Source organism: Vulpes vulpes, chromosome 1, assembly GCF_048418805.1.
Source record: "Vulpes vulpes isolate BD-2025 chromosome 1, VulVul3, whole genome shotgun sequence".
NCBI lineage: Eukaryota > Metazoa > Chordata > Mammalia > Carnivora > Canidae > Vulpes > Vulpes vulpes.
In genome coordinates this window covers 11,330,178-11,356,015 of record NC_132780.1, presented here as the reverse complement: position 1 = coordinate 11,356,015, position 25,838 = coordinate 11,330,178, and the positions used below count along the sequence as shown (strand labels likewise).

The window sequence follows — 25,838 nt, the reverse complement described above, 5'->3', positions numbered from 1 at the left end:
CCCCCCGCCCCCGGGCTCGTGGCCCCCGGGTCTCCCGCCTCTGCTGTCCCGGCCCGGGCCCCGCCCCGGCCCCGCCCCGGCCCCGGCGCCCCGCCCCCGGGCGGGCAGGGGGCGGGGCTCGGGGGCGGGGCGGGCGGCGCGGGCGGTGCAGGTGCCGGGCCGGGAGCGAGCGGCGGCGGCGGCGGCGGCGGCGGCGGTGGCGGCGGCGGCACCATGGGCCGGGCCCGGCGCTTCCAGTGGCCGCTGCTGCTGCTGTGGGCGGCCGCGGCGGGGCCAGGTAGGGTCGGGGGCCGGGGTCGGCGGCCGGGCCGGGGCGGGGGGCGCGCTGCGGTGACAGCCCGGCTGCCGCGGGGCCGCAGAGGCCGAACAATGCGCGCGGGGCCGGGCCGGGCCCCCTCCCCGGGACAAAGCGCAGCGCGGGCCGGGAGCCGGGAGCCGGGAGCCGCGAGCGGGGGAGGGGGCGCGGGCCCCGGCCGCTGTGCCGCAGCCCCCCCACCCCGCAGGCCCGGATCCTGGCGGGGACAAAGGGACCGAGACCACCCCCCCACACACAAGCCCGCCTGCTCCGGGCCGGTCCCGCTGTCCTTCTGTCCGGTCCCTACGTCCCTCTGTCCGCCTGTCTCCGGGTCTCTCAGTCTCTCTCCTTGTCTCCCTACCCTTGTCCTCTGTCCCTCAGTCTGGAAGTCCTGTCCCCCTGTCTATCCCCCTTTCCCCTTGCCTCCCTGTCCCCCACCTCTCGATCCTTCCTTTGTCCCCCACCTCGGTCCCTTGGTCTCGGTCCCTTTTTACTGGGTCACTCTGTCCCCCCCATCACCCTCTCTATTCCCCCTTCTCTGTCCCTCTATATTTCTGCCCTCCCTCTCTGTCCCTGTCTCACTGTCACCCTTGTTTCTCTGTCCCCCATCTGTCCCATCCCCTCATCTCTATCCCCTGTTTTTCTTGCCTATTTCTCTAGCCCCCTCTGTCACCTCTCTCCCTCATGCCCCCCACTCCATCCCCCCTCTCTCTGTCCCAGGGTGTCCCTGTCCACGGCCTCCCTGCCTCCCCTCTCTACCCTTACAACCTCTTCCATCTCCATCCTTCATTCCTCCATCCCTTTATCCCTCTGTGCCCCTGGAGAGGAATTGAGTCAGACAGGGCACCCTGAAGGGCCTTGGAGGGAAATGTGTGTGTGTGTATGTGTGTGTGTATGTGTGCGGGGCAGTGTGTGAGGAACCTTGGCATGTGGGCACACACGTGGATTCAGCAAATGCCTCGCAAATGCTGCCCCTCCCCACCCATTCACACAGCCAGGCCGTAACTTACAGAGAAGCCCCCCATCCAGGACATCCAAGGAGCCATCCACATGTTCTCATCCCACACTATGAAAAGACGGAGACCTCCAAGATAGGGTGACCCTGAGGCTGGGGACAAGGTCAGGAAACGTCACCCACACACTCACACTCTCACACTGCATGTGCCTCGAACCTACCAGCGGTCACCCCCTCCCCGGTGGGGAAGGCCACTCTTAGGAGGAGCGGATGACTGGGAAGTGGCAGGGCAGCAGTGGAAGGGCAGGAAGCCATGGAACGATTTGGGAGAGGCGTGTAGCCAGATGGCACAGGGCTGGGAGCCTGGATTTAAATCCCACCTCCTGCCATTTGCCCCAGCAGCGAATGTCAAGCACCCTCCTCTCTCTGGGCCTCAGTTCCCCCTTCTGTAAAGTGAGGATGTTGAACTCAGTGACCTGAAAGGGAACTCTAGCTCAGATATCCCAAGGGGTTTCTGGCAAGTTGGGTGCGGTTACAATTCACCCCCACCCCCCCATCCCTGCAGGGTTTGAGGCAGAGTCTCCCTCTCATCAGGACTCTTGATGAGGCAAAGCTGACCTCTCACGCTGCACCTTGCTTTTTCCTACAGTCTTCTGACATTGCTCAGAACTTTCATCATTTCTTCCATTCTTTGCAGCAGATATGCCACAATTTCCCAGATGAGTGCTTTGGTACCTTAGCTACATTGCCAACCAATTTTATTTTTCTTTCTTTTGTAGGCCCCAAAACCAGGTTCATAGAATCCTAGAACCTACGAGTCCAGTAAATAAAGAACCTGAGGGTATCTTTAAACACTGACATCTTCAGGATTCTAGAATCCCAAAGTCTTTAGAATCTTGACACCTTTAAAATTGTAGAACCTTGATAGCATTAGGATTCTAGCCTCTTGACATCTTTAAAATTCTGAGACCTTGACCTCCGGGAGATCCTGAATCCCGACACCTCTGACATCCAGAATCTTGACAGCTTAGAATCATTGGATGGATTCTCAGAATCAGAAAAGGTGGCCTGAGATGACTGGAGACTCTTTTCTCCAGCATTCCTGGGAGGTGGCTTGATAGGCTGGTTTCTCCTTTCGTTGTAAAGTCACTGCTTCCTAGCACCCTAATCCCTTTTGTAAACTTTCTCTAAATTAAACAGTGTAGAGCTTTATAAGTTGGGAGAGAGCTGGGTGTCATGGGGAGCACTCTGGACTGGGAGCTGAGGCACCGGCTACTCTGGGGTAATTTTGTGTCAGCTCTTGTCACTCCCTGATCTTCATTTTCCCCTTCTGTACAGCATGGGCTAGGGAGCTGGAGTACATGGTGTCAGAGGGCCCTGTCTGCTTTCCTTCCCACTGGATATATCTGAATGACCTTGGCCACCAGCTTTTAGGGGTTGCCTGTGGTCCCCACATCATCTTCCTCTTAAGTCCACCCTCTTCCTCTCTCTCCTTGGCCAGCCAGCAGGAATGGAGATGGAAGATGGGGTCCATTTGTGCCCTTTCAAAAACGAATTCTCTCTTTCCTGGCTTACACATCTGCCAAGAATACTGGAGAAGGATGATGAGATTTATGCCAAAGGAAAGAAGGGCCCTGGGTAGGCAGGCGAGAGGAAGTGAGAAAGAGGGAAATACACCCTGCCTGCCCAGATGCATGCAGGCAGAACCAGAGATCCACAGACCAGGGATTGGATCGAGCAGAAAGGGGCTGAGGAAACAGATATCCAGATACAAACACAAGACAGAAAGACTGTGAAGAGTTAGGGGGCTTTGTAGAAGGAGGGGGCTTGTTAGTGCCAAATGTTTTCCTCCCAAGTGATTCACTTTTCTCTGCTAAAGTTCCGATAGGCCACTCTGAGGGCAGGGGGACCTTCCCCCAATATGAGTCACCCCGGGGTACAGGTCTTGGGAGGTTTCTGTCACTGATCCCCACCCACCCATCGAGTCCCCAGAGCAGGGGTCAGGTTCTGCAATGGATTCCAAGACCTTAGACACAGCAAGGCTTGGGCCTGGGGTGGGTTAATGTCGTGCGAGCCTGGCCTGTCCCCGACTTGGGGAACACAAAGGCAGCTTTCTCTCTCTGGGTGGGGGAGTTGAGGAGGGTGCTTGGAGACAGTCAGACTTGCCAGCACCCAATGGCCTATGGCATCAAGACCCAAGCACCCACTGGTTTCTGCCAGTGCAGACCCCAGGCCCATACCAGGCCCATAGGTCCTCTGGGAACCAGGCACCAAGGCTCCTCTGCAGGCACTCAGTGAGGCAAGAGGGCAGTGACAGAGCCTGGGTGCTCCTGGGAGGGGGTGAATAGAGGGCACTGGGGGTGGAGGATAGGACAGTGAGGGCTCAGTGCAGGCTCCGCACCCTTCCACCCTTCCGGGAGCAGGAATTCCCCTGTGACCCCACACCCAGGGGGAACCTCCCACCCCCGGCTGGGCCTGAGGCCTGGAATCTAGGGAGTTCCGAACATCCCAGGAACGTGGGGGCCACAGGGGGTACTTTGTGTGTGAGGTTGCTGACTCACCCCTACGCCCCCACCTGATGCTTGGTCCCTAGATAGGAGGGGGTTCAGGGGCTGCGGAAAGACAGGACTGTGGTTCTGAGGGTTGAGTCTGTGGACCGAGTCAAGTTTCCAGGAGGGGAGGGGCTGGGGGCCAGGACTCCTGGGTCTGAGGGAGGAAGGGGCTGGGGGCCTGGACCCCTAGGTCTGAGGGAGGAGACCCTGGGGGCCTGGATTCCTGGGCCTGAGGGAGGAGGGAGCTGGGGACTGGACCCCTGGGTCTGAGGGAGGAGAGCCTGGGGGCCTGGATTCCTGGGCCTGAGGGAGGAGGGAACTGGGGGCCTGGACCCCTGGGTCTGAGGGAAGAGGAGCTGGGGGCCTGGACCCCTGGGTCTGAGGGAGGAGGGGGCTGGGGTTTTAGACTCCTGGGTCTGAAGGAGACGGCCAAGGGTCCCAGGCAGACACATGTGTCAGGGGGAGGAGGGGGCTGGGGGCTTGGACTCCTGGGTCTGAGGGGAGAAGAGGGCTGAGGGCCTGTACTCCTAGGAATGGAGGTACAGACTACTGAGTCCTGAGAGAGGAAGGGGCTGGGGGTCCCACTTCAGGTTTCCGATGGAGGAGGGGCTGGGACCCTGATGCCTAGGTCCTGCGAATACAGGCGCCTTCACAAGGCTGAGCTGGGGAAGAATTGATGCTTTGTGCTAGGATGTTCGGACTCCGCCATTGATGGGGGGCTGAGGGGGGGTTCATTCAGGACGCAGGGATGTACCACCTCCCTAGGGGAGGAAGTGGGGGAAGGAGGCATGAAACCATGAGCCCCCTGGGGAGCGGATACAGAGGGGGTGGCTGTGACCTTCCCGGAACCATGACCTTGAGACTCCCTTGGGTATTCGCTGACTCAGGACCCAGGAAGTGCTCCCCCCACCCCCTTTAGTCTCCGTGGAAACATCCACCAGCTGTATACTCTGGACCCCTGGCTCCTGGGTCCTGACGGAGGAGGGGGCTGGAAGCCCAGACTCCTGGGTTTGAAGGGGGAGAAGGCTGGGGCTCAGGACTTCTGGGGTTGAAGGAGGAGGAGGCTAAGAACCCAGACTTCTGGATCCTGATTGGAGGAGGGGGCTGGGAGCCTGGGCTCCTGGATCCGGGGAGAAGAGGCAGTTGGGAGCTGGATTCCTGGGTCTAAGGGAGGAGAGGGCTGGCTTCTGGGTCTCTACACATCACCTGCTCAGCCACTTTTTCCCAAGCTCTCCCCAGTCCGTTTTTCCAGGCACCATCCCCATGACGACTCTAGGCTGTCAACACAGTTTAAAGGGCCAGTGCCCCAGTCCCCAAAGCTTAGCCCTCTCTAGACCAGAAAGTCCCGCCTTCACCACCCCCCAACCCCCCAACCCCGAAACAAAAGCTCCTGGAACATTAATATTCTAGGCACAGACACTGTTGGTTACTGACTCCTTGAGAGGGGGAGGGAACAAGACAAAAGCCCCCCACCCTCACCCCATGTGCACCCTCAAGCAGAGAGCAGAGGAATAATTGCAGGGGGGGGGGGGGGCAGATGCTGAGGTCCTGATGGCTCCCGGGAGGTGTTGAGTTTCTGCCACTGGCCTGCCTGGGACCCCTGAGCCTCATTCTCCACATCTGTAAAATGGGGGGCTCGCACTGGGTTAGCCCTGAGGTCCAAGATCCATGGATTTTTTTTTTTTTTTTAAGCGCCAGAGTGTGCAGGCAGGCCAGTTTTCTTGTGTATGGGCATGTTTCTGGAGTTATAATAACAGCAGCTTTGCAGGAAAGGCTCCCTGAGCTCCAGGCACTGGTCTAATTGCTATAAGACAGGCACTGGCATCATCCACATTTTACACCAGAGCATCTGAGGCTCAGAAAAGTCTTGCCACTTGCCCAAGGTCACAGAGATGGCCTGTGGGCCAGCTGAGATCAACCCAGGTATTCACAGGGAGAATAACGATGTTGTAAAGTTGTTGTGAGGCAGAAATGAAATGCTGCCTGACACACACCCTTCATTTGTCCATCTCCCAGACACTGACCAAGTCTCAGGCCACCTCTAGGCACCAAGGCGACTGTGGTCAAACCAACGGGTGCCATCCCTGCCTTCGTGGGGTGTAGATTTTACTGATGGCAAATTAACAAAATAACTTCAGTGACATTCCTGTACAAGCAAATAAAACCCATGGTGATGACATAGAAGGTGTTCTGGAGGAGGAGGGATGGGGTGTGAGCAGAGGTCTCATTGAGGAGGTGTGGATGTCAGCAGAGACCGGAAGGAGAGAGCAGGAGGAGAGAGCAGGAGGCAGTCGTGGGAAGATCAAGGGCGAAGAACATGCCAGGCAGAGGGGTAGTGCAAGGGCCGTGAGGTGGGATCAGGCTCAGGGAGTCTGAGGAATGTCAAGGCCAGTGAGCCTAGAGCGCAGAGAGTAGGGGGGTGGGGTGGGAAGGTGGGTGGTGGTGGCTGGAACTGTGGTCAGGGCAGGGCCAGGCCACATAGCACCCAGGGAAAGAGCTGAGATTTTATTTGAAGCATCACGGGCAGCCTTCAGAGCATTTTTAGCAACTTGATCTGATTCACCTTCTTGAAAAACCCATCTGGCTGCTGTGTGCAGAATGGCCTGAGGGGAGGCAGGCATGGAAGCAGGGAGCCCCCATGAGTAGCTCTAGAAGGTTAAGGTAAGAGATGGTGTCATCGGACTGGGGTGGTGGCAGAGGAGGTAAACAAAAATGATCTGGGATTTGCTTTAGAGGTGGATGGGTAGACCTTGCTGATGGGATGGGTGTCAGAGTGAGGGAAAGGTTTTTGGCCTGAGCAACTGGGTGGATGGTTGTGATATTTACTGAGATTGAAAAAAACACAGGAAGGAAAATCTTTGGTGCCAGGACTAGACATGCTAAGCTTCATATTCCAGGAGGTGCTAAATTAACCCCTAATAGTGGCTTAAATATTAAATATAACCCCCCTACAAAGCATTATATTGAAACCTAAGAGAAGTCCAGAAGTAGGCATCCAGGGGTTTTGAGGCAGCTTCACATCATCACCTGAAAAGACTCAGGCATCTTCCAGCTCTTAGTTCTACCATCCCTACTGCCTTTGTCCTCTTGCCAAAGTGGTTGCCAGGACTCCAGGCATCACATCTTAGTTCCAGGCAGCATAAAGGTGACCTGGAAGAAAAAGGATTTGTCCACTTTCTTCGGGAAGTCCTCCCAAAATTACCACATGAATTACCAGAGAAAGTACTTATCCTTATATCAAACTGGACAAAACTTTGTCACGTGGCCTCCCTTAGCTGCAAGGGAGTCTGGGAAATATCTTTTTCTGCTGGACATAGGGCAGCCATGAATACAATCAAGGTTCTTTTATGGAAGGGGAAAAAAGGGAATTATGAATGCTGGGTAGAAAGCTAGCTGTCTCTGCCTCCGTCCTCCAGAATTAATCTTTTCTACCCCTCAGCATCCAAATCAGGTTACCTAGTCCTCTTACAGGGAACATAACGCTTCTGATGGGCTATTACAGTGATTTGTGTGTACCTCCCCATAAATCTGGAAGGCCTTCCAGGGCAGGGACCTCATCTGACTCATCTCTGGGCACCCAGCCCCTAAACACCTACCTACTGCTCAGGAAACACTCGAATCAATGGGACAGAATGTAAGAGACACGAAGCTATAGTTATCTCACATTGAAAGGTAAATAACCAGATCTGATCATGGCACTTTTCCTGCTTTATAACCTCCCTCCACCAGCCTTCAGGATAAAAGCTCATCTCCTAGCTTGGCATTTGTGGCCTGTCACAAATCCCAAGCACATCCCACAACCCCACCCAGACAGCCAGGGTGGAAAATATAGGTGCAAAATGCGGAACTAGGGAGCTCTGGATGCAGATCCTGGCCCTACCACTGCCTCTCTGACGACTGCCTTGAGCGAGTCATTTTCTCTCTCTGGACCAATGTTCTTATCTCTAAAATGGGAATTAAAAAAAAAAAAAAAACCCAGGGATTGATAACAGTGCCTAACTTAATTCAGGTATTGCGGTGATGAAGTGGGAATTGTATGGCTGATACCCTCAGCACAGAGCTTGGCACAGCGAGTGCCTAATAAACACTAGCTAGAGCTACCACCATGTGGTTATTTTATTTTGAAGATGACCGTGATAAATGATGCTGGTGATCCTGATGCTGATTAACCCCAGCTTTGAGCTTTACTCTAGGCTACTGCCTCTGCTAAAAGTACACCCTTACTAATCCCCTACCTTGCTCCTCTGATGGATTAATCAGGGTAGGTTAACTGCAATAACATGAGCCCTGAAAATCGCAACGGCTTAACAAAAAAGTGAATTTCTCATTCATGTTACAGTCCTGGGCAGGTAGGTCACAGGCGGCAGGGGGCAGTCAGTCAGGGCCCCGAGCTCCTTCTAGCTTGTGATCCTGTCCTTTAGACTCCTCGGGGGTCCTCTCCGTTCGTCCAGCAAGAAGGATTGTGAGTGATGTGAGCCAGGCTGGAAGGGGTCTCTGTTCCACCTACATCCCATAGGGCAGAGATTAGTCACATGGCCCCAACTAAAGTACGAGGGATCCTAGGAAATGTAGCCCAATCCTGTGTTGTACCAGTTAACTTTAGTGGTGTGACAGACCTTCCAAAATGTGGTAGGTTTTTTTTCAAGATTTTAATTTTTTATTCATGAGAGACACAGAGAGGGGCAGAGACACAGGCAGAGGGAGAAGCAGGCTCCCTGCGGAGAGCCCAATGCAGGACTCTATCCCAGGACCCCAAGATCACGACCTGAGCCGAAGGCAGACGCTCAACCGCTGAGCCACCCAGGCGTCCCTAAAATGTGTTAGCTTTAAACGACAGTTGCATTATCTGCTTATGACTCTGGAAGTCAGAGATTTGGACTGGATTGGTTGGGCAGGTCTTCTCTTGGTCTCAGCTGGAGTCACTCATGTGGCTGCAGTCTCCTGGGGCTAGATGGGCCAGGATGGCCTCACTCACGTGACTGGCAGTTGGTGCTGGCTACTGGCTGCGCTTCTCTCTCCATGTGGTCCCTTACCTTCAAGGAAGCTAGTCTGGGTATCTTCACCTGATAGTCTCAGGGCAGCAAGAGGGTGTGAATGGAAACTCAAGGGCTGGGCTCCAGAACTCATACAATATCACTTTTAGGAAATTCTGTTGGCCAAAGCGTGTCACAGGGTCTGCCCAGATTCACAGGGTCGGGGTGCCTCCTTAATGAGAGGAGGACCAGAGTCAACTTACAAAGGGAACCTACAAGGATGGGAAGAATATTGTGGCCATCTTTGCAGATAAACAAGGTGTGCCCAGGTGTGAACGATGGGATTTGGTGAACTCATAGCAGTTTCCCGTGCCTGGTGAACTGCTCACTCAAGATCTGGATCCAAGGGAGCTTTCTTCCATAACCTTCTCTGATCACCCATCTCCCTAGGCGGCCTTAGTCTCTCCCTTCCTCTGGGCTCCCAGCATGCCCTGTGCTGCCCCTACTAGAGCACATACCACTAGGTCCTGACTGCAGCTCCTCTGGAGCAGGTTTTCTCCATCTCCCAGAGTCCAGCCCTCAGGAAATGTTGGATGCAACGAAATGAATGAGAGGGGAAAGAGAGATTGGAAATTTGGATGGGAGAGGAATGGAGAGAGAAAAGACTGAATTGCAGCCCCGAATGAGTCTTTCTGTGTACTGGTCCAGGGGCTGGACAGGAAGTACAGACAGAGAACGTGACCGTGGCTGAGGGAGGGGTGGCCGAGATAACCTGCCGTCTGCACCAGTATGATGGTTCCATAGTTGTCATTCAGAACCCCGCCCGGCAGACCCTCTTCTTCAACGGGACCCGCGGTGAGTGCTGGGGTAGGGAATCCCACCTCTTGGGGGAGGAGGAGGGGTGGGTCCTGAAGGAGGATGGATGGAGAGTGTGGACTCTCCCGTCCTGACGGAGCATGGGAGCTAGGGGTCCGGACCCCTGGCCCTGTGTGTGGGCAGGAGGGCCTGAATCGTTCTGGGTCCCCAAGGGAGTTCCTAGGTGGGCCCCTTGGATGCACAGGTACCGCTGGCTGGAGAACAGATGCAGAGCGCAGGTCTCTAAGCTCCAGGCGGAAGGCCCGGACCCCTGGGGCCAGGATTTCCGCAGCTTCATCCCTTCCTGCACGTCCTGTCTAGCCCTGAAGGACGAGCGTTTCCAGCTTGAGGAGTTCTCCCCCCGCCGCGTGCGGATCCGGCTCTCAGATGCCCGCCTGGAGGACGAGGGAGGCTACTTTTGCCAGCTCTACACGGAGGATACCCACCACCAGATTGCCACGCTCACTGTATTGGGTAACGCCTCCCTCTCCTCACACTCATCCCCTCCTCCTTTCTGCTCTGCCCAGCCCTTCTCCTGACACCTGAGGTTTGGTTTTAGCCTGGTTGTTTTTATCCCCCTGGACCCCCGGCCCCAGTAGACACGCCCAGCCCGTGTTTGATCTCTGCGCCCACCCCCGGACCCTCGTTCCGCCCAGTTACGTAGAGTCCACCTCGGTGTCTCCGCTGAGCGCCCCCCCACCTCTCTCCCCCTACGCAGTGGCCCCAGAGAACCCCGTGGTGGAGGTCCGGGAGCAGGCGGTGGAGGGAGGCGAGGTGGAGCTCAGCTGCCTAGTTCCGCGGTCCCGCCCGGCCGCGGTCCTGCGCTGGTACCGCGACCGCAAGGAGCTCAAAGGTACTACCTGGGGGAGGAGGGGGCGGAGGGAGGGGTGGGAGGAGAGGAGGCGCGGCCTGGGGAAGAGGGCGCAGGCGGACACCGGCCCCTCAATTTGGAATGAATTGACAGGGGAGAGGGCGGGGGAGTGGAAAGGGAGGAGCTGGGGCGCCGGGTGGCTCAGTGGTTGAGCGTCTGCCTTTGGCTCAGGTCGTGGTCCCGGGGTCCTGGGATGGAGCCGGGCAGGGAGCCTGCTTCTCCCTCTGCCTGTGTCTCTGCCTCTTTCTCTGTGTCTCTCATGAATAAATAAGTAAAATCTTTAAAAAAGAAAGAAAAGAAAGGAAGGGAGGCGCTTTGGGAGGAGGCACCTGCGGCCGGGAGCGCGGCTCAGGGAGGGGCGTGGCCCGGAGGCCCCGCGGCGAGGCCGGCGGCCTAGGGGCGGAGCTGGGGAAGGGGCCTCGGTCTGGGCCCGGGGCCCGGGGCCCGGGGAGCGGGGTGGGTGCGCTCGCTCCCCTCGGTGCGCGGAGCCGCCGGAACCCTGGCGTGACGGCGTCCCCGCCGGGCCTGGCAGGGGTGAGCAGCGGCCAGGAGAACGGTAAGGTGTGGAGCGTGGCGAGCACCGTGCGGTTTCGCGTGGACCGCAAGGACGACGGCGGTATCGTCATCTGCGAGGCGCAGAACCAGGCGCTGCCCTCCGGACACAGCAAGCAGACGCAGTACGTGCTGGACGTGCAGTGTAAGTGCCCGGCGGGCCGGGACCGCGGGGGCCCGAGGGTCCCACGGCCGGCTGCTCGCCCCCGGGAGGGTGGCCAGCCCCGCGTGTGAGCCGGACCACCACTCTCCCATCTCACTGCCGCCCACAGACTCTCCCACGGCCCGGATCCACGCCTCCCAAGCTGTGGTGAGGGAGGGAGACACGCTGGTGCTAACGTGTGCTGTAACGGGGAACCCCAGGTGAGCTCTTGGTCCCGACAAGAAGACGACTGGGGACCCGGACACCTGTGTCTCGGGAAAGAGGGACGCTGTGAACAGAGGGGCCTGGGCCCCTGACTTGTGCGTCCCGAGGGAGGAGGAGTCCGGGGGCTTGGACTTGTGCATCTCGAGGAAGGAGTCTGGACTCCCGGATTGTGCGGGGGCGGGAGGCTTGGATTCTTGAGACTGGTGCGGTGGAGGCTGGGTCCGGGACTGTAGGTTTTATTGGAAGGATGGGGCCAGTAAGAAGATGCTACTTATGAAGATGATTACCGAGGAAGTCAGAATTGGATGTTGGCACTCGTGTCCCCAACTTTGACTATACTTTACTCACGCCCAGGCCAAACCAGATCCGCTGGAACCGCGGGAACGAGTCTTTGCCAGAGCGGGCCGAGGCGGTCGGGGAGACGCTTACGCTGCCAGGCTTGGTATCAGCAGATAACGGCACCTACACTTGCGAGGCGTCGAACAAGCACGGCCACGCGAGGGCGCTCTATGTACTCGTGGTCTACGGTGAGGGCGGGCCGCGGCAGGCCTGGGGGCGGGGCTCCAGGTGGGGGCGGGGCCTCGTCGAGGTCTCCGGGAGTCCTGGGCGGGGCGGGGCCTTGGGAGTGGGCGAGCTGGATTGGACGGTTCCAGGCCCGCCGGGGGTGTTTGAGGGGCCTGGGCAAAGGGTGATTCCTTGGGGTCAACAGCCAACAGAATTCCTGGAGTTCGGCCAGATTGACCATCAGGGTTCAGACTGGGCTCTGCAGCGTCCCATATGGGTAACTTTCCATGTTTGTTTCCTCACCGGTTAAGTGGAAATAAATAGCACCTACCTCATAGGGTTGTGAAGATCATTGGAGCTAAATATACCGAGCGGTGGGAATGGCCCCTAGCACAAAATAAGTGTTACGTGTTTAGCCTTTGTGACAGCAGGGCAGGAATTTTAGAAGTTGTTGGGCCCTCGCTCAGCATTTTATTTTATTTTTAAGATTTTATTTATTTATTTATTTATTTTTTATTTATTTATGATAGTCACACACAGAGAGAGAGAAAGAAAGAGAGAGAGAGAGAGAGAGAGAGAGAGAGAGAAGCAGAGACATAGGCAGGGAGAGGCAGGCTCCCTGCGAGGAGCCCCAAGCGGGACTAGATCAGGACCCCCGGATCACGACCTGAGCCAAAGGAAAGACGCTCAACCGCTGAGCCACTCAGGTGTGCCTCTAGCTCTGCATTTTAGATGCCCGGAGCGTTTTAGACAAGATGGGAAGGGACTTGGACCTGAGGTTCTGTGGGTCAAAGGAGTGGAGGGAAAAGGGATGTGCTGTATCTGTTCTTTGGGGATGGGGGTGGCTGGGTGGGCAGAAGCGGGATAGTATTGGCCAAATGACTCAGGGCCTGGGCCGGCAGCGTACCAACCAACATGCACGCATTCTTCGTGGGAGTGGAGCATCAGGAAAGTCTGGAGCCAGGACAAGGGGCCAGAAGTGGCAGTGATTTGAGGGCCGTGACGCGTACAGGCGCGGCTGGTTGTGTGCATTGGTTTATGAGATCAGCAGCGGTGGGGCCGGGCTGGGACCGTCCTCTGATGACCTGGTCCTGCGCCCTGTCCCTCTGCAGACCCGGGTGCGGTGGTAGAGGCTCAGACGTCGGTGCCCTACGCCATTGTGGGCGGCATCCTGGCGCTACTGGTGTTTCTGATCATATGTGTGCTGGTGGGCATGGTCTGGTGCTCAGTACGGCAGAAGGGTGAGTGGGGGTGGGGTCTGAATCCAGCGAGGGGTGTGGTTTGGGGGTTCGGACGGGGGCGGGGCCCAGAGCCTGCGTTGGTGCAGCCGAGGAGATTAGGGGTTGGGGGTAGGGAGACTTACATCCGGGATTCGAGACCTGGGGGGACCAGAGGCCAAGATTCCAAACGGGCGGGCGGACCTTGGCCGCGACTCTAAAAGGGATGAATCGTTGAAGGTGAATTAATTCACCCTAGGTTTGAATAAAAAAATTTATCTTCCTAATTGTTGGATTTGTTGGGAGCAGAGCAAGGGGACACCACTGAGAGAACGGATAAGGGTGGTCTTTCAATGAACTTGTGGAGTCTTCCTAATTCTGCTTTTACCTCTTTCTCTGCCCCTGTTTCGCTCTGCCCTGGCCTTGATTCCCTCTCCCTGTATGTTCTGTTTCTCCATCTTACTTCCCCTGGTATGTCTTGTCTGTCTCCCTCTTCCCGTATATCTCTGTCCAACTCCTGCATCCACATACATGTCGCCTCTGCCTGGGGGTCTGTAACCACTCAGGCTCCTATCTGACCCACGAGGCCAGTGGCCTGGATGAGCAGGGAGAAGCAAGAGAAGCCTTTCTTAATGGCAGCGATGGACACAAGAGGAAAGAAGAATTCTTCATCTGACCCCACCTCCACCCAGGCCTGGGCCTGGTCCTGGGCTGGGGTCTACCCCACTGCCAGCTGCAAAGACATTTACCAGAGTCTGGGATGGTGGGCTTCTCCCCCCACCACTAACACCTCAGACATTTGGGCAGGGATGGGGGTGTCGGATCCCGGGTCTCTGCAAGGGCCAGAAGCAAGGGCCCAGAGGTCTGGGCCCCCCAGGGGGCAGGGGCTGAAGGTCCAAACCCCCCAAGTCCAGGGAGGGCGGTAGGGATTGGGTTGGGGGAAGATAACTGGGGGAAGGCCAGGGCCCCTAGGCTGCAGAACCAGGTCTTGTGGGGAGGGGGTCAGATTCTGGGAAGGGTGGGGTGGGCAGGGAAGGGGAACACAGATTTCTTTGGGGGTCCTAGACCCCATGCCAGCCATTGTAGGAGTTCCACAGAGCTCTGGGCACCTCTTTGCAAAGCCATGTTTGCACGGTGGGGGTAAGGGTGGGGGGAGGGCATGGAAACAGGGATTCTGTGTCTTTGTGTCATAACTTTGATGGGGGTGGTGAGGGAGACAGCCCCAACTCTTTTCTCCAATCCCCAGGTTCCTGGGCTCCCCATCCCTCCACCTCTCCCCCCCATATCTGTCCTATCCATATTTGTCTCCCTGTCCACCCACTCCTGGGGGGCCTTCCCCATCTCTCCTCCAGGCCCTCCAGGGAGAGGGAAAGGAGTTTGGGGGGGTGCGTTGGTCTCTATGGTTTTTATATATAATATATTAAAAAAAAATTAAAAATCTGTATGAAAATATCAGATTGCACCCCCCTCCCCTCTTTCCTGGCTTTTGCCCCCTTTTTCTTGTAAAAAAAAACAAAACAAAACAAAACAAACACATTTTGTACAGGGAGGGGAACGGGGAGGGGGTTTGGCAATCCCACTAACCACCATTAAACTGAGGAGAGAACAAGTGTCTGGGGTGACTGTGTGTCTGTCCCTCTGCCCAGAGCTGCACTATGTTGGGAGGGGAACTGAACCAAAGGAGGGAGGAGGGAGAGGAGTAAGATGGCTGCTTGTGGATGGTACAAGCCAGGAGAGGGCCCTTCCCTTTTCAAGGGCACCTCCACCCTTCTAAGAAATGTGTTTTTTTTCCTGGCCACTTCAGGTGCCAAAAGTCACTGAGTCTTGTCTCTTCAGTACCCACTGAGCTACCCCGTCCCCAGCCAATGGCCCGAATCCTTCCCCTGGTTTACCCCTATCCCTGACATTAATCTCCAAAGGATCTTGCAATTAACTCACATCGCACCCTTATAACACCTGCCCCTGCTCTGCTCAAAACCTTTCCCTAGCTCCCCATCACCTCTAGGTCAAGTCAAACCACCTTAGCCTGGCATTTCCTGCTCCTCATTCATTCAACTAAATTTTAGGTGAGTGATTCTAATTTTAGACTAAAACATATATTGACCTCTTTGTGCCAGGTGCTGCTCCAAGATCTGGAGATGCCATAGTGAATAAAACAGGCAAATATTAGGTGTTCTAGATGCCTTAGCACTAACCTGAAACTTGATCCTGTTCTAGGCACTGAAGACCCAAAGTCACTGCGTGACTCCATTCTTACTCTCACGCAGAGCTTCCATGAGGAAAACGACTGCAGCAAGGAAGCAAAAAAAAAAAAAAAACCACTTAATTTCAGATTGCCTTAGGTGCCCTTAAGATAAAATGCAGAGTAAGGGGATATGGAGTATTATTAACTTATCATGGAAAACTTTGAACACAGAAGTAAACAGAACAGGACAATGAAGTTCCATGCACCCTTCACCCCAACTTCCACAACCATCAATTTGTGGCCAGTCCTGCTTTATCCACAACCACACTAACTTCTCTACAGCAAATCTGGAGGTACCATCTTTGAAAGATCAAGGAGAGCCTGGCTGATTGACACCTGTGCCAAGATATGAATGATGAGCATAAGATCAGCTATTCAAAGATCAGCGGGAAAAGCATTTTCAGGCAAAGGGAACAGCAAGGGCAAAGGCCTGACGTAAAGAGATTGCAGAGTTTGAGGGGAAGTGGAGCTAGACTAGAGTGGATAAAGAGAGATGAGTGAAATCAGAGACAAGTAGGGGGAGATCATGTGTATAGCTTCACCCCATGATAGAGTTTGAGTTTTTTTCTAAGTGTAATGAGAGCTCATTGGAGAGTTCTGTGCTGGAATCTGAGTCAATTTCCAGGAAGCCCAGAACCCTGCAAAAGTTTTCTATACCGTCACCATCAGCGTAGTCTGAGCTCCTCACCTATAGGAGCCCTTCCCCTCTCTTTTTAAATATATTTTTTAAATTTATTCATGAGACACAGAGAAAGAGGCAGAGACATAGAGGGAGAAGCAGGCTCCATGCAGGGAGCCCGATGTGGGACTCAACCCGGGCACCCCGGGGAACCCTCTCAATTCTGTTTCAGACATACTATCGCTTTCTCAATCAAACCATGCACTACTTTTTGCCTGGAGGCTTCTACCCTTGCTGTTCCCTCTGCCAGAAAAACTCCTATCCTGGTTGGCTTCTATTCATCCTTGGCTTAAAGATTACCACCTCTTGGAAGCCTTTCCACGCTGGGGTACGCACCTCCTCTGGCTCCCACAGTTTCCTATACTCCACTCATCCCAAGTCTGAACACTCTGGGTTGTGGTTCTGACTTTGTATGGCTCCCCTTCCTTTGATTGGGGTGCCATGAGGGGCCAGGTTTGTCTCCCTACTGCGGAAACCACAGTGCTCACCTGCACAGGGCTTGGCACAGGAGAGAGCAGTAAATATTTATGCTGGGGGTAGAGGAGGGCTTGTGAGGGTTTGGTAAGTGTCTTGGCCCTTGTGCCCCCTCTCCGGATGCAAACTGATGCCAACTAAAACAAGGCCACCCACTCCGCGCTAGTCCGCAATCCGTGAGCGCATGCGCCTTGTTCAGGAGCGCCCCCAGCCGCCCTCCCCCCATATGCTAATCACAGCGTTCTGGAGTACGGCCTCTCCGGGGAATATGCAAATTGCCCCTTCACCGCCGTAGGGCTCCTATTGTCCCTCACTAAGATTATGCAAATAAGCAAGCCTCAGGTCCAGGATCCAGGCCTAGCTGGCGGCCCCCAGCCCCCAGCTCATTCCGTTTTCTAGAAGGCGCGTTGCTGCTCGCTCACGCACGCGCAAGCCTTGCAGTTTCTTGTTCCGTCTAGCTGCGGACTGTACCAAGTAAACCCGGGCAGCGAGGGGCAAAGCCCGGAACCCCCTGCGCGGGCCTCGTCGATGGCCCGACTCACGGAGCCCCTCTTCCCACCGAGCGATGGGAATGGTCCATCTCGCTGCGCAAGCGCCCTAGGCTCCTCTCGCCGCTTTGCACTCCCTCCTCCCCGACTTGCAGCGCAGGCGCAGAGCCCAGGCGTGCAGCCGCCGCCGCCGAGCCAGAGCGGGGGCCGCTAGCGCCGGTGAGTGTCCGGGATAGGGGTGCGCGGGGCATGCTGGGAAGCGGGCACTACGGCACCGCTGCATGATGGGAATGACGGCTCCCGTCACCGGGGCGAGCAGGCAGCCGTCTTGGCCCGCGACGGCCGGAGGGCGAGACCCGGGCTCCCTTTTCTCCCCCAGCGCGGCTCCGTGCCGTCCTGGGGCATCCTGGGGAAACGGGTCGCTCCGCCCTAAGGCATTGTGGGAGCCGGTCTGCTGGTCGTTATGGGCCTAGTGCATTCTGGGAAGGATTATAGCTCCTTGTGGGGAACCAGTCCCTTTTGTCACACACCTTCCGCGGAGCATCGCGGAAGCCTGGCGTGCTTCGACGCCGAACGCCTCGGAAGGTGGTCGCTATAGGCCCGAGGCATCCTGGGAAGGGTTGCCGCAGGGCATTGTGGGGACTGGTCCTTATCGTCCCGTGTGAGGGTTTGCTCTGCCCCCTTGCCCTAGCCCTGTGGGAGCGCGTGCCTAGTGTGTTCACGCGGGGCATCTTGGGAGTTGGGTGCTGTAGGTTCAGGACGTAGTAGGGCCTTGGCGGGTTTTTTTCCGTGTGATGGTGAGGGAGCCTCATTTGTGTCCCTTTAAAATTGTGGAAGCCAGTATGGCCACCGTAGTTGTAGGAATGGGACCAGCGCACCAAAGAATGTCTCCACTTGACATGTGGAAAACTCTGGAAGGCCCTTGTGTAATGTGGGTTTGGGGGGGAGGTAGGCTGGACTGGTGAGCAATGTCTCCTGGTAATCTCTTGGGAAACCCTGATTGTAGCGTGTGGTTGCCAGGTAACATATAGAACGTCCAGTTAAATGTGAATTTCAGATAAATAACCTTTTAGAAACGTGTATCTCAAATATTACATCGGACCTATGTATATTAAGTAATTTCCTGTTTATCTGAAATTCGAATTTAACCAGGCATGGTCTGTTTTTATTTACTGAATTTGGCAAATTTATCCTGGCATAAAGTAGAATTCCCAAATTAGATGGAACCCAACAAGTAGTATGATATCATGACAATCCTCCCCTGCAGATTATGAATCTCCCGTCCTTAAAGCCCAGATCCAGGTGTCCTTAGAAAACTCCCCTGCCATTGCTACCAGCCCTCCCATGCCCCAGTCTCCTCCAGGCTTCACTTTTTTTTTTTTTTTTTTCTTTTTCTCTGTCGTTAGCCCCCAGCATTAAACTTGACTTCCAGGCTTTGAAGAGATTGTGTATTTTCCACCATTGTATACCCAGTACCCAGCACAGGTCTTGGTATAAAAAGGTGTAGCAAAAAAAAAAAAAGTGTAGCTGAGGCTGCCAGCCCTTTCACTAACTTACTCTTCCTGGCTTTTTACTGCCAGTGAGTGCAATGGGAGACAAAAGAACTGCTGTGTGTGTGTGTGCGTGTGTGTGTGTGGGCGCAGCACATGGATGTATTGGTGAAGAAGTGTGTGTGTGTGTGTGTGTGTGTGTGCGTGCGTGTGTGTGTGGGCGCAGCACATGGATGTATTGGTGAAGAAGGATAGGAGAGAAAGGAACCCCTTCTGGGAAGGGGTAGAGATGGTATTTGGGCTTTGAGGTGGGCTTTGGAGAGTGCATAGGAGTTCACCAGGCAGACTAGGGGAAAGAAGGACATTCTAGACAGCAATAGCAGGATTTGCTAAGACCCACAGATATGAAAATCCTGGTGTCCCCAGGGAAAGATGAGAAGTCTGGAATGGCTGGGGGTTTATAGGAATGGTTACAGGTGGAGGTATTAGCAGCCACTGTTACTGGAGTACCTGCCACATACCAGCAGTTTATACTGAATGAGCCTAATGAATCCTCAAAAAGTTTTTTCAATCAAGGGATCGTTTTATGAGAGGTAGGATAACATCAAATCTTAGTTGGTATGACTTGAACTACTTGCTAATCACCTCTGTGTCTCAATTTCCTCGTGTACAAAGGAGATGATAATCTCTCAACATAGTTATAAGGACTACTTGAGTTAAGCTCTGGAAGCCTTTTTGTACTGAGAAGGATACAGGCTAGAGAAGTTAAGTCCTTTGCTTGAAGCTACACAGCTAGACTGGCAGGTTAGGGTTCAGACCTAGACTCCATCTTGCCAAGGCGTAGAACTAGGGCTGACACCAACCAGTGCTGTCATACACTTGTTTAAATATTGAAGTACTTTTAGACGGATTGGTGTATCACCACTACCTCAAGTAATTCCCTACCTTCCATCTGCCACTTTGGGCCCTCCCCCAGCTCTAGACTTTCTCACAAACCGGCAACTAAATAAAGTGTTTTAATTCCTGGCATAGGACCATGTTCCCTTCGGTTCTGACTGGTACCCACACTGGTACCTGCTGCTAAATATTTGGAATATTACCTTCCCCGCTCCACTGACAGCTTTGTTGCCCAGATGGGGGAATTAAGATCTATAGAAGCAGGGGCTGTCTTTTCCTTTCCCCCAGCACTGAGCACACAGCTGGGCCTGGGGAGGCAGATGCTAATGTAAAAATTTATTGAGTCACCACAGGCCTTTCCTTCCCCTGCTCAGCATCCCGCTCTACTTGCCGACATCCTGCACTGGAGAACTTGTGACCAAGGTGTGGCTGTGAAGAGCTGGCCGGGGAGGGACTCTGCCTAGCTGCTCCTCTGCTCCTGTCTCCTGTCCCCTCCCCTGGCCATGACAGAGACCCGTGAGCCAACTGAGACTGGGGGCTATGCCAGCTTGGAAGAAGATGATGAGGACCTCTCTCCAGGTGAGGCAGCCTTAGAGATGGTGGCATTACCTTGATTATCATCCTGGCTTGGAATTGGGGCTCCACTGAGCAATCCAGATGGGGAGTGGTCCCTTGTCTCCCTAGGTGTTCCGTTCTGACTGGGACTGTGTGCTCTGCTAGTGGAATCCTTCTGGCTGAGACTTCTGGGGATTGTAGATTGGCTAGGATTGTTCTCCTTATCAGGGGATGGAGATCGGCTGTGGCCTCTCTCCTTGCTGTATGTTCTAGATCGGCTGTGGCCTTTCTCCTTGCTGGGGTTTCGGGCTTGGCTGTGGTCTCTGTCCTTGCTGGGGGTTCGAGATTGGCTGTGGTCTCTGTCCTTACTGGGGGTTCGAGATCGCCTGTGGTCTCTCTCCTCTTGGGGAGTTCTGGATCGGCTGTGATCTGTTTCTTTTCTGAAGGTTCTGGATTGGTTGTGAGCTCTTTTTTTTCTGAAGGGACTATGATCTCTCTCTTTTCTGTGGGTTCCAGATTGGCTGTGATAGCTTTCCTTGCTGGAAGTTCTAGATTGGCTGTAATCTCTTTCTTCACTGGAGGTTTCAGAAAGGCTATAACTTCTCTCCTTGCTAGGGGTTCTAGATCGGCTGTGACCTCTCTCCTTGCTGGGGGTTCTAGATGGTCTATGACCCCTCTCCTTGCTGGGTGTTCTAGATCGTTTGTGATCTCTCTCCTTGCTGTGACTTCTTTCCTGTCGGGGGGTTCTAGATTGGTTATCATTTTTTCCCTTGCTATGGGTTCTAGATCGGCTGTGTCTTCTCATCTGACTAGGAGTTCCTTTCCGGGTACGACTTCTTGCCCTACTATGATTCCTCTTCCAGCTGTGACTTCTCTCCCTGCTGTGGGTTCTCTTCTGACTGCGACTTCTTGCTCTTCTGGGCGTTCTAGACCGGCTGTGACTTCGGGTCCTGCTGGGAGTGCTAGACCGGCTATGACTCTGGGTCCCGCTGGGTACACTATCCTGGTTGTAACTCTTGACCTTGCTAGATATTTCTATTGGGTTGTTACTCCATTCCATGGTAGGGGTGACCATCTGACTATAACTTCTCGCCCTCCTCGATGATGACAGAGACTGGCTGTGACTTTTCTCCTCAAAGGAAGTTCTACTGGGGCTGTAGCTCTTTGCCCTGCTTAGGATTATAGCCAGCCCGGAACTCTTCCCCATGCCTGAGGCCCCTGGTAAGCTATCACTCTTCTCTCTGTTCGTATTTCTGGGCTGGCTCTTACTTCTTTCCCGGTTGTTGTTTCTAGGCCTGCTGTAACTCTTGCCCCTATTCTGCTTTTTCTGGGAGGTAGGAGTTCTTGCCCGGTTGGGCCCACCGGGTGTACCATGAGCTCTCACCCTGGTCATGGCGCTGGCCCTGCTGGGTGACCTCTTGGAGCTGCGGCTGCCCCTTCTGCCAGGAGTCCTGCCCCGGCTGTGTGTGCCCCTCCGCTGGTGGCGTCGTACGCCACTGGCCTTGCTGACTTTGCTGGCCCTGGTGTCAGTGCTGGCCTTGCTGGGTGTTCTTGCCCTGCTGTGGACTCGGGACTTGCTGCTGGGCTGCTTAGAAGGGGCTGTCCTTGTACTTGCCCACTTGGTAGACTTGGAACTGCTTGGGCTTGTGACCGAGTTGGGGGCTGTGGGCGGCTTGGTAGGCACCGAGGAGCTGTTGGGCACTGCCGACTTGGTGGTCTTCAAGGAGGCAGGAGGCTTGGGAGGCCCTGTGGACATCGAGGGTCCAGTGGATGCTGGAGACATGCCGGGCTTTGAGGATCTCGTAGGTGGAGAAGGCATGGTAGGTGCAAAAGGGCCTGTGGTCCTTCAAATCACAGTGGACACGAAAGGCCTGGTAGCCGTGGACAACGACCTGATTGCCTTTCCCAAGCCAACCGTGTGAAGTCATAGTGGGCATTGAAGGCCCTGGAGGGCAGGTGGTGTGAAGTCAGGTGGGAGGAGAAAGAGGGGTAGGGCCTCAGCCCAAGACTAGAGGGGTTTCCTCTGTGTTTGGCAGCCATTCAGCAAGTGTTTCTGAGGCCAACTGGGGACTCTGCATTGCTGAGGACATGGAGATGGGTCAGACTCAGGCCCTGCCTTCTAGGAATCTCCCATCTCCAGGGCACTTCCCAGGTGGTCAGGATGTGTTGGGGTTCAGGCTAGGGGGTGGGGCAGGGGCAGAGGTTCCCAGATAAGAGAGAGACACCACTTGAGGAGTCAGGGAGGACCTTACAGAGAAGGTGATGTGTGATCTGGGATTGAAAAGAGGAATAGGAGTTTACAAATGGAGAAGAAAAGGAGAACTGCTGGAGCGGTTTAGCACCACCTTCGGCCCAGGCTGTGATCCTGGAGACCCGGGATCGAGTCCCACGTCAGGCTCCCTGCATGGAGATCTGCTTCTCCCTCTGCCTGTGTCTCTGCCTCTCTCTCTGTGTGTCTTTCTGAGTAAATAAATAAAATCTTAAAAAGAAGAAGAAGTAAAGGTCACCAGGTGAGAGAAGAGCAGAGGGAAAGTCCTCAGGGTACCCATGTTCACCGAACCACATGTCCTGGGCTGGGCAGCGTTGGGGACCCCATCTAGGACAGTCACAAGGGGAGACACTGGACCAGTGGGAACCGGGGTGGAGGGAGCCACCGCCAGAGAGGACAGAGCCTGTCCTGGGTCCTGAAGGATGAGCAGGAGGTCACCAGGTGGACAGTGTGGGGGACAGCCTTCCAGGCAGAGGCACTAGCCCACGCCAAGGACTCAGGAAACTGTGTTAAATGGCAGAGAGACAGCAGGATGGAGGCAGGGGCAAGGAAAGAGAGAAAGCTGCGGGGAGGGACATTCTGCCAACACTTACCACCTATTCTGAGCTGGGTGATGCCAGGGACCCGGCAGTGAGTCAGAGCACGCCTGCCCACCCCCACCCCACCCTGTCTGGTGGGAGAGGCTGTGTACCGGCTCAGCCCTCAGGGCTGAGGTGAGGACAGCCAGAGGGCAAAAGACAGTGAGTGGCTGCTAGAATGAGATCTGGGACAGCCTCGGGGAGGAGGGAAGCTTCCTACTGGGTCCTAAAGAATGATGGGGAAAACCAGGGTGAGACATTCCCAGCAGAGGGAACAGTATGTGTGAAAGCCTCAGAAGAGGTTTGCTAAATTGAATGCCGGCACAAAGAAGGCGTTCTAGATGTTAGAGATGCAGCCATGAACCAGACAAAGTCCCTGCTCTGGGGGACAGACGATAAGCATCCAAGTCGATGTTGCATATAGTAAGTTGAGGAGAGTTAGGGGCATAGGGAGTGCTGGGCAAGGATTGCCAATCAGATAGAGTGGTGAGGACATCACTGAGAAGGTGACACTGGAGCAGAGACCTGGCGGTGGAAGGAGCAACACCTAGTCCATCTGTAAAAAGGATAGCAAAGGCCCTTGGGCAGCACATGCTGGAGGGAGGGGTTGAGGTGGCAGGAGGAGCCCAGTGTGATTCACTCAGTTGTAACAGGACCCTCGGGGCTGCTGGAAGAAATTGAAGGAGGGGCCAGGATGGACGCAGGCTCGGTGATGCTTTTGACAGGCGCCTGATGTATTTCCCACACTGCTGCCACTGTAGTGGGGTCCCCCTCCTCCCTGACCAGCACTCTCATGTGCACCCCCTATTATGACTGCTGATGGCACCCTTTCCTGTACATTGACTACAAATTGTTTTCCTTTTTTTTAATCTGAACTTGTCCTAGACATGTCCTACATGCCCACAAAATCACAGTAATATATCTGGATTAACAAATATTTTAGGGGTGCCTGTGTAGTGCTGTCACTTGAGCGTCCAACTTTTGGTTTCTGCTCCGGTCAGGATCTCAGGGGTCAGATCACACGCTTTCTCTCTCGCTCTCTCTAAAAGGAAATAAATCTTTACGAATGAACATTTTAATTCACTTAACTATGTATAAATGTGTATACCACACATATCAAAGTACATATATGTATGTGTTTTAATTTGCTTGAAGACGGGTTTGTCTCCCTAAAATGAACCAGTGTAGTCCATCGCCCCTGTTTAGCTTTCCCTGTTAGAGCTGTGTGACTAGAGGCAAGTGAGTCATCTAACTGCTCTGTACCTCAGTTTCCCATTTGTCACTTAGCGTTAATAACAGTACTTCCTTCCAAGGGTTGTTATAAGGCTTAGATAGATTACTATATAAGAACAAGTTTCTTTCTTTTTTTTTTTTAAATTAAATTAAATTAAATTTAATTTAATTTAATTTAATTTAATTTAATTTTAGAGCACATGTATGTAGGCATGGGGGTAGGGAGCAGAGGTAGAAGGGGAAGGAGAGAGAATCTCAAGCAGACACCCCATTGAGCACAGCACCCCCCAACTTGGGGTTCCATCCTACGACCCAGAGATTATGACCTGAGCCAAAATCAGGAGCCCAACACTTAACCTCCTGAGCCAGCCAGGAGCTTCAAGAACAGAGTTCTTAAAATAGCAAGAAACACTGTTATTGTTACTGTGTTCATTACTGCTGTTTTGTCCTTATTAAACCTCTGAGAGGCAGTTCTTGCAAGACATTCATTTGCTTAGACACTGAGTACCTACTGTGTGCCAGGCCATGTGCTCCATGCGACTGGGGTTCACTGTGGGGAAGAGCAGGGTTCTGTCCAGGCTGCCCCCTCCATGCTGTGGCGAGTCTGAATAAGGCTTAGTGAAGGGCAGAGCTCTCTGTCCTCAGATGCCTCTGTCTTTTCCCCTTCATCCCCCTGCAGGCCCTGAGCATTCCTCTGACTCTGAGTACACTCTCTCAGAGCCAGACTCCGAAGAGGAAGAAGATGAGGAGGAGGAGGAGGAGGAGGCTACTGATGATCCTGAATATGACCCTGGCTACAAGGTGAAGCAGCGCCTGGGGGGGGGCCGGGGGGGCCCATCTCGCCGGGCCCCCCGTGCAGCCCAACCCCCAGGCCCCCCAGCCCAGCCCTGCCAGCTCTGTGGCCGCTCACCCCTTGGGGAGGCCCCACCAGGCACCCCACCTTGCCGGCTCTGCTGCCCTGCTACAGCCCCCCAGGAAGCTCCAGCCCCTGAAGGCAGGGTCCTCGGGGAGGAAGAGGAGGAGCCACCTCGGGTTGGGGAGGGCCGACCAGCTGGGAGGGAGGAGGAGGAGGAGGAGGAAGAGGAGGAAGGCACTTACCACTGTACAGAGTGTGAGGATTCCTTCGACAACCTCGGGGAGCTGCATGGGCACTTCATGCTGCATGCCCGGGGTGAGGTTTAGGCAGAGATCCCACCCAGGGAGCTTGGCAGAAGGGGTGGGATGGGAGGAGGGGGCTGAGGAAACTGGGGTAGTCATAATGGTCATGGGGGGTGGGGGTACCGCCGATGTGTGTCGTCTTAGCAGTAGATGTGTGAAGGCCAGAATAAAAGCCAAATTCTGTGTGTGTCGGTCCAGCGTGTTTGGTGTGTGTGTGTGCATGTGTGCAAGTGTGTATACACTTGAGTGTGTAAGGCATGAGCCTGGGGACTTATTTCCCCCATCCCCTGGAGCTCCTCCCTGGGGGAACTGTAAGAGCACGGTCACCAAGACTTTTAACATTTACTGAATGCTTGTGTGGTTTCCATATATTTAGAGACCCCATGACTTGCGGGCTCAACTCAACACAACAAAGTTTCACACTCACGTAATAATGTTTCAGGTTGGTAGGCAACCCTTCTCCACACAGTGATTTGAGGACCCAGGCCATCACTTAGCCTACTGTCATCCACATGGTCCTGGCTGAGTGGCCAGGGCCTGGGTCCTGCCATGGTGGAAGAGGACGGTGAGCGTGGAGAGGTACATGTGATCTCCAGCCCAAAAGTGGCACATACTGCTCCCATTTACTTCC

General features: G+C 54.7%; 2 protein-coding genes across 2 annotated transcripts; both read left to right on the top strand.

Moving 5' to 3' along the window:
- The first annotated feature begins 145 nt into the window (after nucleotides 1-145).
- Nucleotides 146-14,751, top strand: CADM4 (cell adhesion molecule 4). Its single transcript, XM_072754274.1, has 9 exons — nucleotides 146-277; nucleotides 9,484-9,630; nucleotides 9,952-10,104; nucleotides 10,349-10,483; nucleotides 11,034-11,198; nucleotides 11,326-11,416; nucleotides 11,775-11,947; nucleotides 13,037-13,165; nucleotides 13,708-14,751. The coding sequence occupies exons 1-9, from the start codon at nucleotides 214-216 to the stop codon at nucleotides 13,815-13,817; spliced, it is 1,167 nt and encodes a 388-aa protein (XP_072610375.1). The 5' UTR covers nucleotides 146-213; the 3' UTR covers nucleotides 13,818-14,751.
- Nucleotides 14,752-17,027: 2,276 nt separating this feature from the next.
- Nucleotides 17,028-25,400, top strand: ZNF428 (zinc finger protein 428). Its single transcript, XM_026013982.2, has 3 exons — nucleotides 17,028-17,246; nucleotides 19,789-19,993; nucleotides 24,729-25,400. The coding sequence occupies exons 2-3, from the start codon at nucleotides 19,918-19,920 to the stop codon at nucleotides 25,229-25,231; spliced, it is 579 nt and encodes a 192-aa protein (XP_025869767.1). The 5' UTR covers nucleotides 17,028-17,246; nucleotides 19,789-19,917; the 3' UTR covers nucleotides 25,232-25,400.
- The last annotated feature ends 438 nt before the right edge of the window (nucleotides 25,401-25,838 follow it).

What these genes read in the sequence shown, in the direction of transcription:
- CADM4 (XM_072754274.1), top strand. Translation starts at nt 214, where the DNA reads ATGGGCCGGGCCCGGCGCTTCCAGTGGCCGCTGCTGCTGCTGTGGGCG. An exon ending in CGACCGCAAGGAGCTCAAAG is followed by an intron (nt 10,484 to 11,033) that starts GTACTACCTGGG and finishes CGGGCCTGGCAG; the next exon opens with GGGTGAGCAGCGGCCAGGAG. An exon ending in GTGCTCAGTACGGCAGAAGG is followed by an intron (nt 13,166 to 13,707) that starts GTGAGTGGGGGT and finishes GTAACCACTCAG; the next exon opens with GCTCCTATCTGACCCACGAG.
- ZNF428 (XM_026013982.2), top strand. Translation starts at nt 19,918, where the DNA reads ATGACAGAGACCCGTGAGCCAACTGAGACTGGGGGCTATGCCAGCTTG. An exon ending in TGATGAGGACCTCTCTCCAG is followed by an intron (nt 19,994 to 24,728) that starts GTGAGGCAGCCT and finishes ATCCCCCTGCAG; the next exon opens with GCCCTGAGCATTCCTCTGAC.